Source organism: Scyliorhinus canicula, chromosome 26, assembly GCF_902713615.1.
Source record: "Scyliorhinus canicula chromosome 26, sScyCan1.1, whole genome shotgun sequence".
NCBI classification, from domain to species: domain Eukaryota; kingdom Metazoa; phylum Chordata; class Chondrichthyes; order Carcharhiniformes; family Scyliorhinidae; genus Scyliorhinus; species Scyliorhinus canicula.
This window is the reverse complement of record NC_052171.1, coordinates 4,185,878-4,200,810: the sequence shown is the minus strand read 5'-3', so window position 1 is coordinate 4,200,810 and position 14,933 is coordinate 4,185,878. Positions and strand designations below refer to the sequence as shown.

At 45.0% G+C, this 14,933-nt stretch overlaps 1 protein-coding gene and 1 long non-coding RNA gene across 2 annotated transcripts in view; one reads left to right on the top strand and one right to left on the bottom strand.

Annotated features, from left to right (window-relative positions):
* LOC119957494 (pleckstrin homology domain-containing family A member 2-like) overlaps positions 1-14,933 on the bottom strand; it is a 141,804-nt gene that overhangs the window by 28,567 nt on the left and 98,304 nt on the right. Inside the window, exons 5-6 of the mRNA XM_038785598.1 lie at positions 13,492-13,589; positions 8,963-9,097 (exon numbers count right to left, since the gene is read on the bottom strand). Coding sequence (XP_038641526.1) covers positions 8,963-9,097; positions 13,492-13,589 — 233 coding nt within the window. The remainder of the gene's footprint in view (positions 1-8,962; positions 9,098-13,491; positions 13,590-14,933) is intronic.
* LOC119957495 overlaps positions 1-14,933 on the top strand; it is a 195,886-nt gene that overhangs the window by 110,493 nt on the left and 70,460 nt on the right. The gene's annotated exons all lie outside the window — the stretch shown is intronic.

Genomic DNA, 14,933 nt, shown 5'->3' with positions numbered 1-14,933 from the left:
ATTACGGGTCCAGTGACGAGTCCAGGGACCACTCCCACCAGCCCAGTGACATTACCACTCCCACCATTTCCCCTTCAACAATCCTGTGGGTACCAGCACCCCAGATCAGTGCACCATTCCTCACAGGACAAGAGTGTAAATTCACCAATCCTACGGGGCAGCAGGGTAGCATGGTGGTTAGCATAAATGCTTCACAGCTCCAGGGTCCCAGGTTCGATTCCCGGCTGGGTCACTGTCTGTGTGGAGTCTGCACGTCCTCCCCCTGTGTGCATGGGTTTCCTCCGGGTGCTCCGGTTTCCTCCCACAGTCCAAAGATGTGCGGGTTAGGTGGATTGGCCATGCTAAATTGCCCGTAGTGTCCTAATTAAAGTAAGGTTAAGGGGGGGTTGTTGGGTTACGGGTATAGGGTGGATACATGGGTTTGAGTAGGGTGATCATTGCTCTGCACAACATTGAGGGCCGAAGGGCCTGTTCTGTGCTGTACTGTTCTATGTCTATGTCTACGTTCCCAATATGGGAACCGGGTTTGAAGGGAATGTGGGTCAGAGGTCAGGCTGTAACTTTGCAGCACTAATTCCCTGGCCTGTGCTGCCATCAAACGTGCTTTCCTGCTGTGATTGAGCACTGACTGCATTCTGTGCAGAGCAGAATTCTGCCCGAAAGAACATGACAAAAAAAGTGAAGAAACAAAACACCTAAAGTAACATTTGTGCTCCTTTAAGAATAGTTCCCAGTGTTTGAAAACTGAAGTGGTTTTTATTCAGATCGGAATTGAGTTAAGCAACTGCACTGATGTGATTGGCCAAATAAGGCAAAGATAATTCTCAGTTGGCTTGAAAGTGATTGATGAAGCAGAAACTTTCCACTATGTTCTGCACAGCCCGCTTGATTGAAACGATTCAATTTTTAAAACAAGTTCAGCTGTAAAAATAAACACTTGTTGACTGATGATAAAAAATGACAGTCTAAGTTTTAATTTTAGAAGTGATGATGTTTGATGATTGTTGAGCTGTGTCAAGAATTTTCTTTGCTTCCTATGAAAGTAGGAGCTCTCGCTTGTGTTCAGTTACCCAAAAGGCAGTAACCCTCTGATACCACACCGTGTTGCATTGGGACCCTTGCCTCTGGTTGCTAGACACTTATTCAATTATTGCCGAAGCCATCGAGTGGAAAACCAAGAAGGCACCATGTCATTAGACCATGGACCATGGTTACGCTTTTTTTTATAAATTTAGAGTACCCAATTAATTTTTTCCAATTAAGGGGCAATTTAGCGTGGCCAATCCACCTACCCTGCACATGACAATGAAATGAAAAATAAAATGAAAATCACTTATTGTCACAAGTAGGCTTCAATGAAGTTACTGTGAAAAGCCCATAATCACCACATTCTGGCGCCTGTTCGGGGAGGCTGGTACGGGAATTGAACCGTGCTGCTGGCCTGCCTTGGTCTGCTTTCAAAGCCAGCTTTTTAGCCCAGTGTGCTAAACCAGCCCCTGATAACCAGCCCACATCTTTGGGTTGTGGGCGAAACCCACGCAAACATGGGGAGAATGTGCAAACTCCACAGGAACAGTGACCCAGAATCGAACCTGGGACCTTGGCACCGTGAGGCAGCGGGGCTAACCCACTGCGCCACATTGCTGGCTGACCATGGTTATGCTTGATGAGGTACTGAAGTGGTTTGTCAGTGCCCTCTGCAGGTTCTGGCTGACTAGGAGCCCTTACCACCTGCCTGACAATGAATGTTATGAATTCACCTTCCTTGGCCAATAAGTGCTCAAGTAAGACTCAAACCTGGAGTTGCTGCCTTAGAGGTAGGGACACGATGACTGCGTCACAAGACAGTCCTGCACAAAACACTAGTTAGCCCATAACTAGAGTTCTGCATTCAGTTCTGGGCCACTGCAACACATGGAGGATATGTTCACACTGGAGAGAGGATGAAGGAGATTTACAATGATGTTGCCAGAACGGGAAACTTTGGACTCTGAGGAAAGGTTGGACAGGCTAGGTGGGATTGTTTTCTTTGGAACAGAAGGGGCTGGTGGGCGGAGGAGATCTGTTTGAAGTGTGCATTATGAGGGGCCGAGATAGAGAAAGATCCTTTTCTGTAAACGGAGAGGGTTCAACAGATTTTAAAAATTGATGGGAGGGTAAAAATGGAGTTGGGAAGAAACTTGTTCATCCAGAGAATGGTGGGGGTGTGGATGTCACTCCCTGAAAAGGTGCTGGAGGCAGAAACTCTAATTTCTAAAGAACTTGGTTATGCACTTGAAACACAGTAATCTGTAAGGTTATCAACAAAGAGCTGTAAAGTGGGATTAGGCCGGAAAGCTTTCATTTGGCTGGCAGAGACATGAAGGGCCGAATAGCCTCCGTCTGGGTCGTAAATATATTTCCATGTAAAGCATACCACATCGAAGCCTAAACCTGATTTTATACATTGCCTACACACAAGCACTTTCCAGCAGGAGTTAATAAGTGGGAATCCGAGCTGGCATTCCTCCAGATCCTCGGGCAGCGCAACAGGAGCTATCACCTCACCCGTCACAGACTAGTGATTCTGGGATTCTCCTCGTTAGGGTGATTCAATGTCACAAGTTGAAATCATCACAGGAAGTTCAGAATACATATATTTTGTATTTAACAAAGGTAATTTAAAGTTTGTGTGCTTTCAAAGATTAGGTGATACTTTATAACCTAAATCCTTTCATGAAATGTTTGTCTTGCAGATACCTGTTACTCAATGTATTGTATCCAGTATATTCAGGCAACATGTAAAATCATGATGACTTCTACAGTTCTGTATGTAGCTCTAAGCCGTCACGCGTCATTCCATTGTCAGCCCTGGCTCAGCAATATCACTCATGTGTGAAGTTGAGGTCATGGGCTCAGGTCCCACTCCAGACACTTGAGCATGAAATGCTGAGGGAATGCTGCATCGCTAGAGGTGCTGTCTTTTGCACAAGACTTTAAGCCTGCCCTGTCAGGTGAATGCAAAAGATCCTGTGAAGCAGCAGTGAATGTAGCCAAGCAGCAGTGTAGGCCACGTGTTTCAGGAAGGCGGCAGTAAAAACTCTCTCCGGCTGCACACCAGTGTGAGCGTACCCGATGTCAGCACTTATCCCTCAGCCAACAGCAAAAACTAATTAACTGGCCATTCGCGACGTTTCACAGTGCAAAGAACAGTACAGCACAGAACTAGTTGGGCCGAGCATTGTCCGAAACGAATTAACTTTTGACTTTAAAATCCTTTTGGGATGCCGTGAAGATTTGAAAGGGGCTACATAAATGCAAATTCATTTCAACATTTTATTCACAGAGTATCAAAAGACGGTTTTCACTCTCGCGTGTCAGCTCAGGGAATTGACACCCAAACAGTAATAATTACTCTATCGATTAAATAGGGCCACAATTTCACAACGTGAGCTCTTGGAATGTGCTTTGAGTTCCAAAGTGCAACGAGTCCCATTTTACTGATTGCATTATTCTAAAGATTAACCTTTACTTGCATAAGAGTTTACTTTCTGTTTGTCAATCTCTAGACTTGCTAATTAGTTGACAAAGCAAACACTGCAACAGTTTTCAGCATGACAACTATTTCTTCTGGGTAATGGTGCCAGCTTCCAAATGAACAGTATAGTGAACTTAGAAAAAAATCAAACTTTTCAAATGTTTTCAAACTTGAATGCAATGTTAGACGGGAAAAGTTAAAGCCAACCGTAATAAATGGGAAAAGAACCAGAAGGGAAATAAGGAGATTTTTCTTTAACACGTGAGTTGTTCCGCAATAATTCAAGAGGAACTCAGTGGTAGTTCTCAAAAGGGAATTGGATAACTACTTGAAAAGGGGGGGTAAAAACTGCAGCACTGTGGGAAAAGAGCATGGGACTGAGACTAATTAGGCAACTCCTTCAAAGAGCCAGCACAGGCTTGATGGGCCAAATAGCCTCTTTTTTGTGCCGTATGATTCCATGAAAATTGGCAGGATTCGTAACGAGATAATCAGGAGGGAGGTGGGCCAAAACTATAACATTTTCAAATTACTATTTAAATTACATTTTAGGTGCATATTTCTGCAGCTTAGATTTATTGTCACAGTAATTTAGTTATTCTTGGCACTTGGGGAGCTTTATTTTGTTGCATTCGTAATGTGTGTGAGCTGAAAACTTAAGAAAACCAATGAAGCCGCCTATGCGCTTGGACATTTTGACAGTGAAAGATCAATAACTACTAAAAGTCTGCAGAATCATTGCATCAAAGTAAATATATTTGCGAATTCCAGTAATACTAAGTAATTGGGAAATATTCTGTTGGCTGGGAAGTGTGCCAGTTCATTGCAGAATGCAGCAGGACGGGAGGCGATCAGTAAATCTTTGCAGACATCTTGTGGGAGATTCATGTGGGACGTGTGCTTCGAAAACTGTCGAATGTAGTCTGGTGCTCAAACGGTTAAAGATTTTTTTTTAAATGAGGAAGAGCAGCGCAGATGTGGGTTTAATGTAAATGTAATTTCTAAATTAGTAATTTCAGTGCTGTGGTGGCCACAAGTGACTGACTTGGCTGATGAGATAACTGAACCAGAAGTTAACCAGCAACGGCCAACCACCCTATCAACTAACCCCGTCATATGATGCCAACCTGAGTTCAACCACATCAGTAGTTTGAGCACTAAAATAAAAAGTTTGCAGGTCCTCACTGAATGTCTGCCTGCTGTGGAAGTTACATGTGAAATTTGCACTTCAGTTTTTATTTGACTTGTATGGTGTATTTTAGTATCTGTGGGGAAAGTACTGATCACTTTTTCCTAGTAGTCGTTATATGGACAAAGTTGTTTTGAGAAAGGGGTGGTGTTGAAGGGCCAGACTGGTTGCCTCTCCCTCCAGAAAAGGGTGCAGGATTCTCAACGAATGGTGGTCACGAATATAAAATCATTTGAAATCCCCCGCTTATCAGACTTACCAATGTTCACCCGCACTCACTTCTCATGGCTTATTAACCTCAGCAGCAGGAGGGGGAAAAAACCTGCGGAGCCAAATTCAAGGAAAACTTGAGGGGAATTCCACCCGGGCTACCCAACATCCAGAAAACTGAGACTTCCCATGATACATCAATGAACTGACTAAACTAACCACGTTCTACCCCCCCCCACCCCCCCCCCCACCCCCCCACCCCCCCCCCCACCCCCCCCCCCCCCCCCCCCCCCCCCCCCCCCCCCCCCCCCCCCCCCCCCCCCCCCCCCCCCCCCCCCCCCCCCCCCCCCCCCCCCCCGCCTTCCCCGCTCTCTCACTGAAATGTCCCTGTTCTGTGTGGCCTCTGCCTCTACACTGAGGAAATTCTCATGATTGGTGATCTCAAACTCACCTCTTCTCTGCTTTTCGCTCCACGGAGATTCCTCAAGTCATATATATCTCATGAGCACACAAGGGGAAGATCTCCGTCGACACTAGAGCTCTCTAAGACCACTGTTATTTCTTTTCTTATAGATTTCTCTCCAACAGGCCAACACCTTTGCTTTCACCTTTTGCCCTTGGAAGGAATTGTGGCTCAGTTCCCCAACTAGTTTTCTTTCCTAATCCTACCTCGCCTGACTCTGCTCCTCCACCGTTAGAGAGGTTTATGCCTTTGCTATCTCTGTGCATCCCTGCCTCACTGCCACCTTTAATGTCATTATTCCCACTAAATCGTAAGCCAGCCTCTCATTATTGTCACTCCTCAGATGGAATAGCTATCCCAGAGGCCTCAAATCTATGCATAAAAACCTTGCATGAACCCTGTCTAGTCATTCACCTCCACATCTTCTGCAGCCACACTCCAATATATGGAGCCTTTAATATATAGGGTGTAATCTGACAAAAATGAATGTACTGGAAGGGGTGCTGCATAGTTGGTCAAAAAGGGAGGCTTGAGGAGGATCTTTAAAGAAGGGAAGGAAGAAGTTTTGTGATTTTACCTATTCCAAACTGTTTGCAGTTCCTTCCAGTTTCATATCACCCACAGACCTGGTGTGTTCATTTCTGAATCAATATCAAGTGATGGTACAGACAACAAAGGCCGCATCATTGAGATGCATCTCCCATTTCTTACCACGCCAATCCATCTCTTCGGCCTATTTTTGATTCTTTTCAGAAGCACCTTACCCATGCTGCAGACCAGTCTCTGGTTTAGCCTTGTTATGAGGGGGTGGATGTCCCTGAAGTGTAGAGGACTGAGGGTCAGGGCACTGTCAGGAACACTCATTGCTCACTTTGATGTTCCCTTCAGTTTATAATTCTGAGAAATCATGGCGCCTGTCAAGCTGGCTATTTTTTTGATTGTGATCGACCAGCTGCAAAGGCATTTACGTGTCGCTGCACGTGGCCAGGACCAGCGCCCTGCAGAGGAAGGAGAGTCTGGCCAATTGTTCCTCTGGGAGCAGAAATACAGATGATAGAGCCCCATAGGAGGCACTACCTCCAAAAGGTCTTCTGATATCGAACATCCTAGCTCTAGTGTCAGAGGTCCAGTGCCAGCAAAGACTGTATCTGTCCCTAGGGACGGTGGACCATCTTTGCCAGGTTATGCAAGAGCTGGCACCACATGAACTGAGAGGTCACCCATTTCTTGTGGCCCTGAACGTTACCGTCTCTCTGAACTTCTACGCCAGTGGCTCATTTCAGGGCAGCACGGGGGGGCCTGAGCAGCATATCCCACTCAACACGCACAACTGCATAAGAGAGGCCTTGCAATCTGAGATGGGCTGCTGTTATCCCTCCTGATCTGGAAGGAGCACTGCTGCGAAAGCTAGTATTTGAAACAAACATGTTGGACTTTAACCTGGCGTTGTAAGACTTTTTACTGTGCACATCCCTCCTGATGCTCGTGACTCTGCCTTTGCAGTGCCAGCAGCTCTGGAACAACTGTACCCAGGGTCATGTCATCGGCTTGGGGTTTAGCAGGGTCCTGAGTTCTGACATCCCTCCGAATGCTGGATCCCTGAGATGCCCCTTCCTCGGCCTGCTGTGAATCATCAAGTATGAGCTGCTCACCAGTCAGTGCCCCAGGAACCTGCTTACTCATTAATCCATCCAAGGTGTGAATAGCTGTGCTGGTGAAGGGTGCGGGTGACAGCAATGACTCTCCTCAGTGTGTATCTCTAAGTTGTCTGCTTCGGAGCTGCTCAGATCTTTGATGTCCAGAAGGCATGAGGATGGTCCAAGCAGGTCGACTCCTTGATCTGCAAAGAATTAGTGCATCACAGGGGCAGACTGATGGGAGAACGTTTACTCACATGAGGCTTGAACTATGGCTGCATGACTCCAGGGTTTTCACTTTTGTCTGCATCTCCACTTAGCCCTCTGTGCAGGCCCTGGTCTTGCTACTCTTCGGCCAGCTCAAGGGCCCTTTCCTCAAATGGGGATGAGGCGTCTGAGCACGCACATGACTCCTGTGGCTGTGCTCGCTCACACCCGCTATGCCCAAGTTTATCCTCCAGCGAGACAGGTGGGGAGAGAGTATAATAATAATAATAGCTTATTGTCACAAGTAGGCTTCAATGAAGTTACTGTGAAAAGCCCCTAGTTGCCACATTCCGGCACCTGTTCGGGGAGGCTGGTACGGGAATTGAACCCGCGCTGCTGGCCTTGTTCTGCATTACAAGCCAGCTGTTTAGCCCACTGTGCTAAACCAGCCCCTATGCACTCGCTGGAGTTATCTAAGCTGCAGGATCCAATCCGGAGACCCCGAGGGAGCACCGGTTAGCACTGGTCTCCACAAACGTGGACCAGGCATATCGGCACTTGGGTGATAGGGAATGGAACTTGGTGTCAGCATTTCAAAGTATGAACTGCACCAGTCAATGTTGCATCACCTTTTTTGTTGAAGAAATGGAACTGTACAAGCTAGTTAAAAGAATACTTGCATGAAAGGAACATTTTCTTCCACATACCACTGGCAAAATGGCCAACTTGTGCAATTACTTGAACATGAGCTCTTCGGAGACACAACATTTGCAAGTGTTTTGTGGAAATTAAAAGTTGATAGATATTTTGGTAGGTTTTGCATAAACTTCAGTTACAGATCTCAGGCATACATTTTACATTCTCTTATCACCACACACAGATCTGCTAGATCAGTAACCAAACCCAAGACACTGCTGAAGCACACAATTCCTAATTGTGAGGACTGTGTGTACTCTTCATGGCAGTTTAAGGAAAGTTTTTATTGGAGACATGTGAGCTCAAGATGTCTTCTTTAAAAACACTACAATTGTCCCCAAGTGTTGGTGAAAATGCAAAACCACTCAGTTTGGCAGTAAAATGGCAATCGCATTTAGAGATGCTGTAGGAAATGGAAAAATTCGACTCTATTACAGTGGGGCTTGTTCATTTATTAGGCTGACCTTCAACCATAATGCTAGAAGAGAATGGAGGATGCACTGCACATGGCTAAGCTGTACCTCCCTTGTGAAAATGTGAATCCCACCATGGCCTTGCAGTCTCTATCGCCTCCGTAAGTCCTACATCCCACTCCAAGATATTTCCCTTTTCACTTCTTGGACCTCTTCAACTTCATCCCCTCCGCCTTCCCCCACATTTGATGCTTACCTGAAGCCTCACTTTATGGGTTTCTCTCTCGAACCTCTTCTGCCTCTCCACCTTCCTCTCCTCCGGAAAGACCCTCCTTAAAACTCATCTCTCAGACAAAGCTTTGGGTACCATTTTTGATCTCTCCTCCTTTGGCTCACACAGTGAAATGCCTTGGAACATTTTTCTATGTTAAAGACTATCAATGCCACACTGACAACAATGTTCAAGTCCAATAAATAAATCTCAATAAGACTGACCAGCAGTGTTCCTGTGGAGTTTGCACATTCTCCCCGTGTCTGCGTGGGGCTCATCCCCACAACGTTTTTAAAAGAACGTCTCGCAGAATTTCACGATGAAGGGATAAATAAATTTGGTGGGGAGACCGTTCTCACCTGAGTGATGGGTGTTTGGACGACAACCCCTCCAATTATTTCAGTCTTGTATGGTATCTGCTGCTTCTGGCCTTCTGTTGTAGGTCTTTTTAGTTCAGCACTGGGTTGTGGGTCATTCGCATTGCCCTTTGGCACCTGTCAACGTAAAATTACAAATCGAATGTCAAGAAGCCAAAACTGCTGCAATGTATACATCATCTAATGTCACATTTAGTCTGGAATTCTTTCTGCCAGCTACAGAACGGGGAGTAGATTGTTACGATCCCAGATGATGTTATAACTAGCCGGGGAAATCTCAGAATGGAACCCTGGCTCAATAGACCGTAATTATTTTTTAATAAAACGTGAAGGAATAGAGTCACCGGATCGCAAATTAGTTTTACAACAGGACAAAACATTTATTAAACATTTAATAATTAGATTATGATGGACCACGCCCTTACTCCTCCCTCTTTTTAAACAATTATACACAGGTTTTAAGATTAACACAGGTTACAAAGTACTTCTAAATCTCCAATGGTGTCATTAAAACAAAGTCCCTTTTAAGTATACAAGACGACTGGGCAAATACACTCTCCATTCTGAACTCCAACTGAATATTTGTAGATGTCTTCTCAGAATCATCCCAGGTGAATGTTTCATGAGAGTTTCCAAATTACACTCCCAAAAACTTTAAAATCTTCTCTCAAAATTATGCTTTCCCACCGAGGTTTGCATTCTGAAATCCAGACTAGGTTTTCCAAATTACACTTTTTAACAAAGCTTCTGCTTCACTTTTAACAGTAAATCCAGTCCAGGATTGTATACCAACTCCTTTCGGATTTCTTTGTCTTGACTGCTGTGCAAACAGCTCACAGTTGTTTTAACTCTCGATTCCCAGACACTATTAAAATAGCATCAGACGTTTGATTTACCTTTGGAGACTGCTGACCCACTTTAAGTCTGGTTACTGCAATTGTCTCTTTAACTCAGAACATTTGGTTTACTCTTCCTTGAATTGTTCTGAACAATACCTGTGTCTCTGCTCACTCAACTCCAGTCGGCTTAAACCTTCTTTCTGTCCCAATTTCCTGGTTATCTGGACATTATCTTGTACTTTAAGAAGCCTGCCACTTTGCAGCTCCAAACCTGTCTCAGCCTTTCTTTCGGCAGAATTGAGAGATGTTCACTCCCCGAGGTCTTGTCTCCAACTGCAATCAAATTAGCTGAACTAAAACTGAAAAGCTTCTCTACTGTACAAGTCCCCATTTGCTAAGCAACACCCACAAACCTCTGTTGGCCTATTTATGCTTCATGCCGTAGCCCTCTTTATCCGCAACAGAAACAGAGCTGGAACTTAACTAACATCCTCACATAAATACTGTTGTCCAGCATGAATCTAACTCTAGGCTTTACCCTTCCAGGCACAGAAACATGAAACTAAACACACGTAAAACTATACCTTATTTCTAATGTTTGCCAATAGAACATAGAACATACAGTGCAGAAGGAGGCCATTCGGCCCATCGAGTCTGCACCGACCCACTTAAGCCCTCACTTCCACCCTATCCCTGTAACCCAATGGGCGGGATTCTCCGACCCACTGCCGGGTCAGAGAATCGCCGGGGAGCGGCATGATTCCCGCTCCGACGCCGGTTGACGAATTCTCCGGTTTGCGGGCGGGGCGGGGATCACGGGAATACAAATTTAATTCCCTTAAAACTACCTTTGATTTCCTTACAATTCATCACTCATTGATATTCTATCGGAAATGCAAACATTGTTGTCGTAAGAATCTCTTTTCGGTACCACCGTATGTCTCAACTCTGAAGCAAATTAGTGTCCTTCCCTCGCCAACATTGTCAGATGTCCCAGAACTATTTTTTTTTTTTGCTGCTTGCACAAACTATTCTTTTGAGCACAGAATTATCACAAGAAGTACAAGCCATTGGATTCTCAACCATGTGAAGGACATCCTGAGTTGCAAAAATGTGGGGTTTCGCAGTGCCAGGAAAGGAAATGAGACAAGATCGCCATAAGATGTGTGACCACAGGCACCCCGCCCCACCCCCAAAATCCTCGAAAAACCAGCCAAAAGCCACAAAACATGCAACAGGGTTCAGTTCATCCTGTCAGTTCCAGGTATCTATAAAGCTTCAGAAATTCCCCACACCTCTCTTTGTCCTGCTACAATTAAAATGTGTGTACAATCAAAGAAAATTTGGCAATGGAGTGATGCATGACCAGCTTAGTTTCAGTCGGGCGAAGGGCCTTTTAATCACACAGGAACTTGTGCTACCCCTTGATAGCTGAGCAACACAGTCCCATCCATCTGGTACTTTGAGTTGTCCACTGGAGGATCATTTTCAAACCTAAGCAGCTTTATGTGCTCATTTAATTTTCACAAAGGAAGAACAGCGGCAATGATTGTTTTTCTGGGGGCTGGGGGTCATTAAATGCGAGATTCCTCATTTCTTTTTGAACACAAGCTGATCACAATTCAAAGTGAGGGCTATTCATGAATGCAAAAAAATGAGGTGGTGATCAAAAAGCAAGGCCTGCACTTCCTGAACCTGCTGATCTTCTCCTCGGTTTATTGGAACCAAGATCATTCAGAATCAGGTTCTATACAAAGAAAAACACATTTCACCAAGTTACAAACTACTTCAGCACGTGATATATGTTTTGGCTCGACAAAAAGTGAAAGCTTGAAAATCGCAAACAATAATAGGCCAAAGGCTATGTTTTATAACCAAGTTTGGGCAGCACGGTAACACAAGTGGCTAGGTTCGATTCCCCGCTGGGTCACTGTCTGTGCGGAGTCTGCACGTTCTCCCTGTGTCTGCGTGGGTTTCCTCCGGGTGCTCCGGTTACCTCCCATAGTCCAAAGATGTGTAGGTTAGGTGGATTGGCCATGCTAAATTGCCCTTAGTGTCCAAAAACGTTAGATGGGGTTATTGGGTTACGGGGATAGGGTGGAAGTGAGGGCTTAAGTAGGTTGGTGCAGACTTGGTGGGCCTAATGGCCTCCTGCACTGTGTGTTCTATGTTGTTCTAGAGCTCTCACTTCTACTGCTGTTTTAACAGCTAGTGTACTTGCCGGTACTGCCTCCTCAGTGCCCCAGTGCCCCTTTTTTAGATGCTTCCCTCACACAGTAATACGAGGATATCCCTTCCCTCTCTCAGCCGTGCAACACCCATCTGAGCACCTAAACCTTTTCCATCCCATCGACATGCTGTCAGATCCCACCCAATACTTTCAAAGTGCAGGGCCTGAAGCATCCCTGAACCTCACATTACATCCTCAATGCATCCAAACTCCAACCCCGCAGGCTTGAAACTGAAGGGTGGAAGGGTGGGGGACACAAGTGGGGTTGGGATAATAAATAAAAGAGGGAAAAGTCATTTTGAAATCAGAAGTAAGATCATTCAGTACAAAAGGTTGAGAGCCGAGCCATAACGTCAAAGAGGAGTAAAGCTCTAATTCTACCCATATCTTGCTGCATAATGCAACTGTGTTACAGAGGTTGATGCTCAGTAATTATGCACTTGATCATTAATGTCTAATGTCTGTTGCTCACTGAGATGTCTTAGTCTTTCCTCCACTCACTATTCCCCAGAGCCTTGTGTACCTGTTTATATATTGCACCAATTCCTGTTCATGTGTTCAGCCCTCTAACCTGAGTATCTCTGGCTGAAGTTGATACACTGCCATTTATCAAATACTGAGATAACGAGTCACATCATCCCACTCATGAACATCTTGGGCTGTCTCTGTGTGTTTACAATGTGTAAGTGTATTGTTTCCCCTGCCATGTCTTCCTGATTGTACAAACATGCTCTTCGGCCTCTTCTGAAGCTTCAGTCCCTCCCAAAAAGGTGAATTTATCTGTTCTCTCCCCAGACACTATTTGACCTGTTGTAAGCCAATGTTCACCATTTTCTGTTTTTAATCTTTGCATTTGTGGATGCTTGCTGTGTCAATCTGGCTGTTGATGCTCGGGCAGCTGGAACTATCAGGACTGGCTTAGATGGAGAAGGGGATCTTCTGTGCGCACCCCCCCGACGGTGGTCGGAGGCAGCCCGCAGTTGGCCGGTGCCAGTTTCTTCTGGACCCATCGCTGTCAATGGGATTTCCCATTGTTTCCACGCCTCGCCACCGGGAAACCCACGGTGGTGGTTCACTGTCAGCAAGATCCCGCTGCCGAGAATGGCCGGAAAATCTCCCCCAGATTTTTTAATTCAATCATGATATGAAGGAATATTGGAGATAAAATGGAATTACGAAACAGATCAGCGACGATCTGATTGAATGGCGGAGCACCCTAATGGGGCTGAATGGCCTTCTCCTGTTCCTCTGAAATATTCTGAAGGCAAGTAGACGGCTGCTTTAGAGTTTGACCTGAGTTGGTATAGTCTGAAGCAAAGTGTGAGAGAAGGATGCATGTCCTCTACAACTCGAACTATAGGGTAGAGTGATGAGCAGAATGACAACAACATGTGGTCCAAGATACTGAAAAGAGCAGGAACACTGGGGAAAAAAGAACTTACTGTAATTTTGCACGACTTGTTTAAGGCGTCAATCCACTCAAGTAAATCATTCTTATCATTGGCTTGTAGAAAGTAGCGTCGTAGTCCTGCATTTATAACTGCAATTCAAACAGAAATGGTTTACTTCACTGTTTTCACCAATATACATGTAATATACATGTACAGTGCATGAGACAAGTAAACAGTATTATGGGCCACGGTTTCGAGAACCCCAAAGTGTATCATGGAGTTCACCTGACCCACAACTTTTAATAGATTGTGGTATGGGGAGCACACGGCCCACTCTACAGGTGTGGTACAGCAGAAATGGAAAAGTATTTTTTGAAGTAAAACGATGTTTATTCTATGAACTCAAGTAAACCTTTTTAAAACATAGTGAACATCTTAGCAACCAATTCAAATTCAACCCCCAAAGAATACAACACTAAGTAATACCTAATAACTTCCCAAACAACATCCAGAAGACAAAATAAACATATTTTAACAGAAGCACATTAGGTTTACATTCACTACTGAGAACATATATAATTCTGAATTCACCAAATGATCAAGAGGTAGTCTTTTCATGGCAGAGAGAACAGCAGTACACCTGCTTTGTCTAGCTTCAGCTCCAACACTGAAAATGAAACTAAAACATACCCTGCAGCAAACAGCCTAAAACAAAAGTAAAAAGCTGACAGACAGCCCAGCTCCACCCACATTCTGACATCACTGATAAACACCCAGTTCTTAAAGGCACTCTCACATGACAACAGTTAGCAGAATTCAAGACATTTATCCACAATGGAGTTGAGCGGTGTGAAGTGGTAAGATATCGATTCATGGTCACGATCGCACAAATGAGGTGCAGTCAATTTGATCTCTGCTATCCTGGGATGTTGCAAGTGGAGGAAGTCACATGGGGACTTGCACGACACTGATGGACGAAACAGAGCAAGTCACTTGTGAGCTCGCTAAAGAGGTGAGACTCGCTATTTCATGAGGTGGGTGCATGGAGGTTTGGGCAGTTTAGCACTGGCCACATAAGGTGGCAGTGTACGTAATTGGCTGGAAGATCACAGGAGCCGCCACACTGTTTGCAATGTCCAAAAATAGTTGTCGGTGAAGGTGGCATACTTTAAGACAAACTCACTTGGAACCTCTGAAATTTCAGATAACCATAAAACAGAGCTGTCACAAGAAAACAGAACATTCTGTACTTCCTTGTCTCAGGCTGTTACTGTTGAGGAGGGATGTTGGCTCACATCTGACTTCTACCACTTGGAGACAAGCTGAAAGGTCACATAAAATGAAACATGTGGAGACAGTTCCGTCGGCTTTCACATCCTGCCCACGTACTCTTTTATCCGTTACTAGCTTGTGGTTGATTTATAACACCTGCTTTATCAGCACATCAGTATACGTCAATTCAGCTCACTCGCAGCTCGATGTGAAATCTGGCC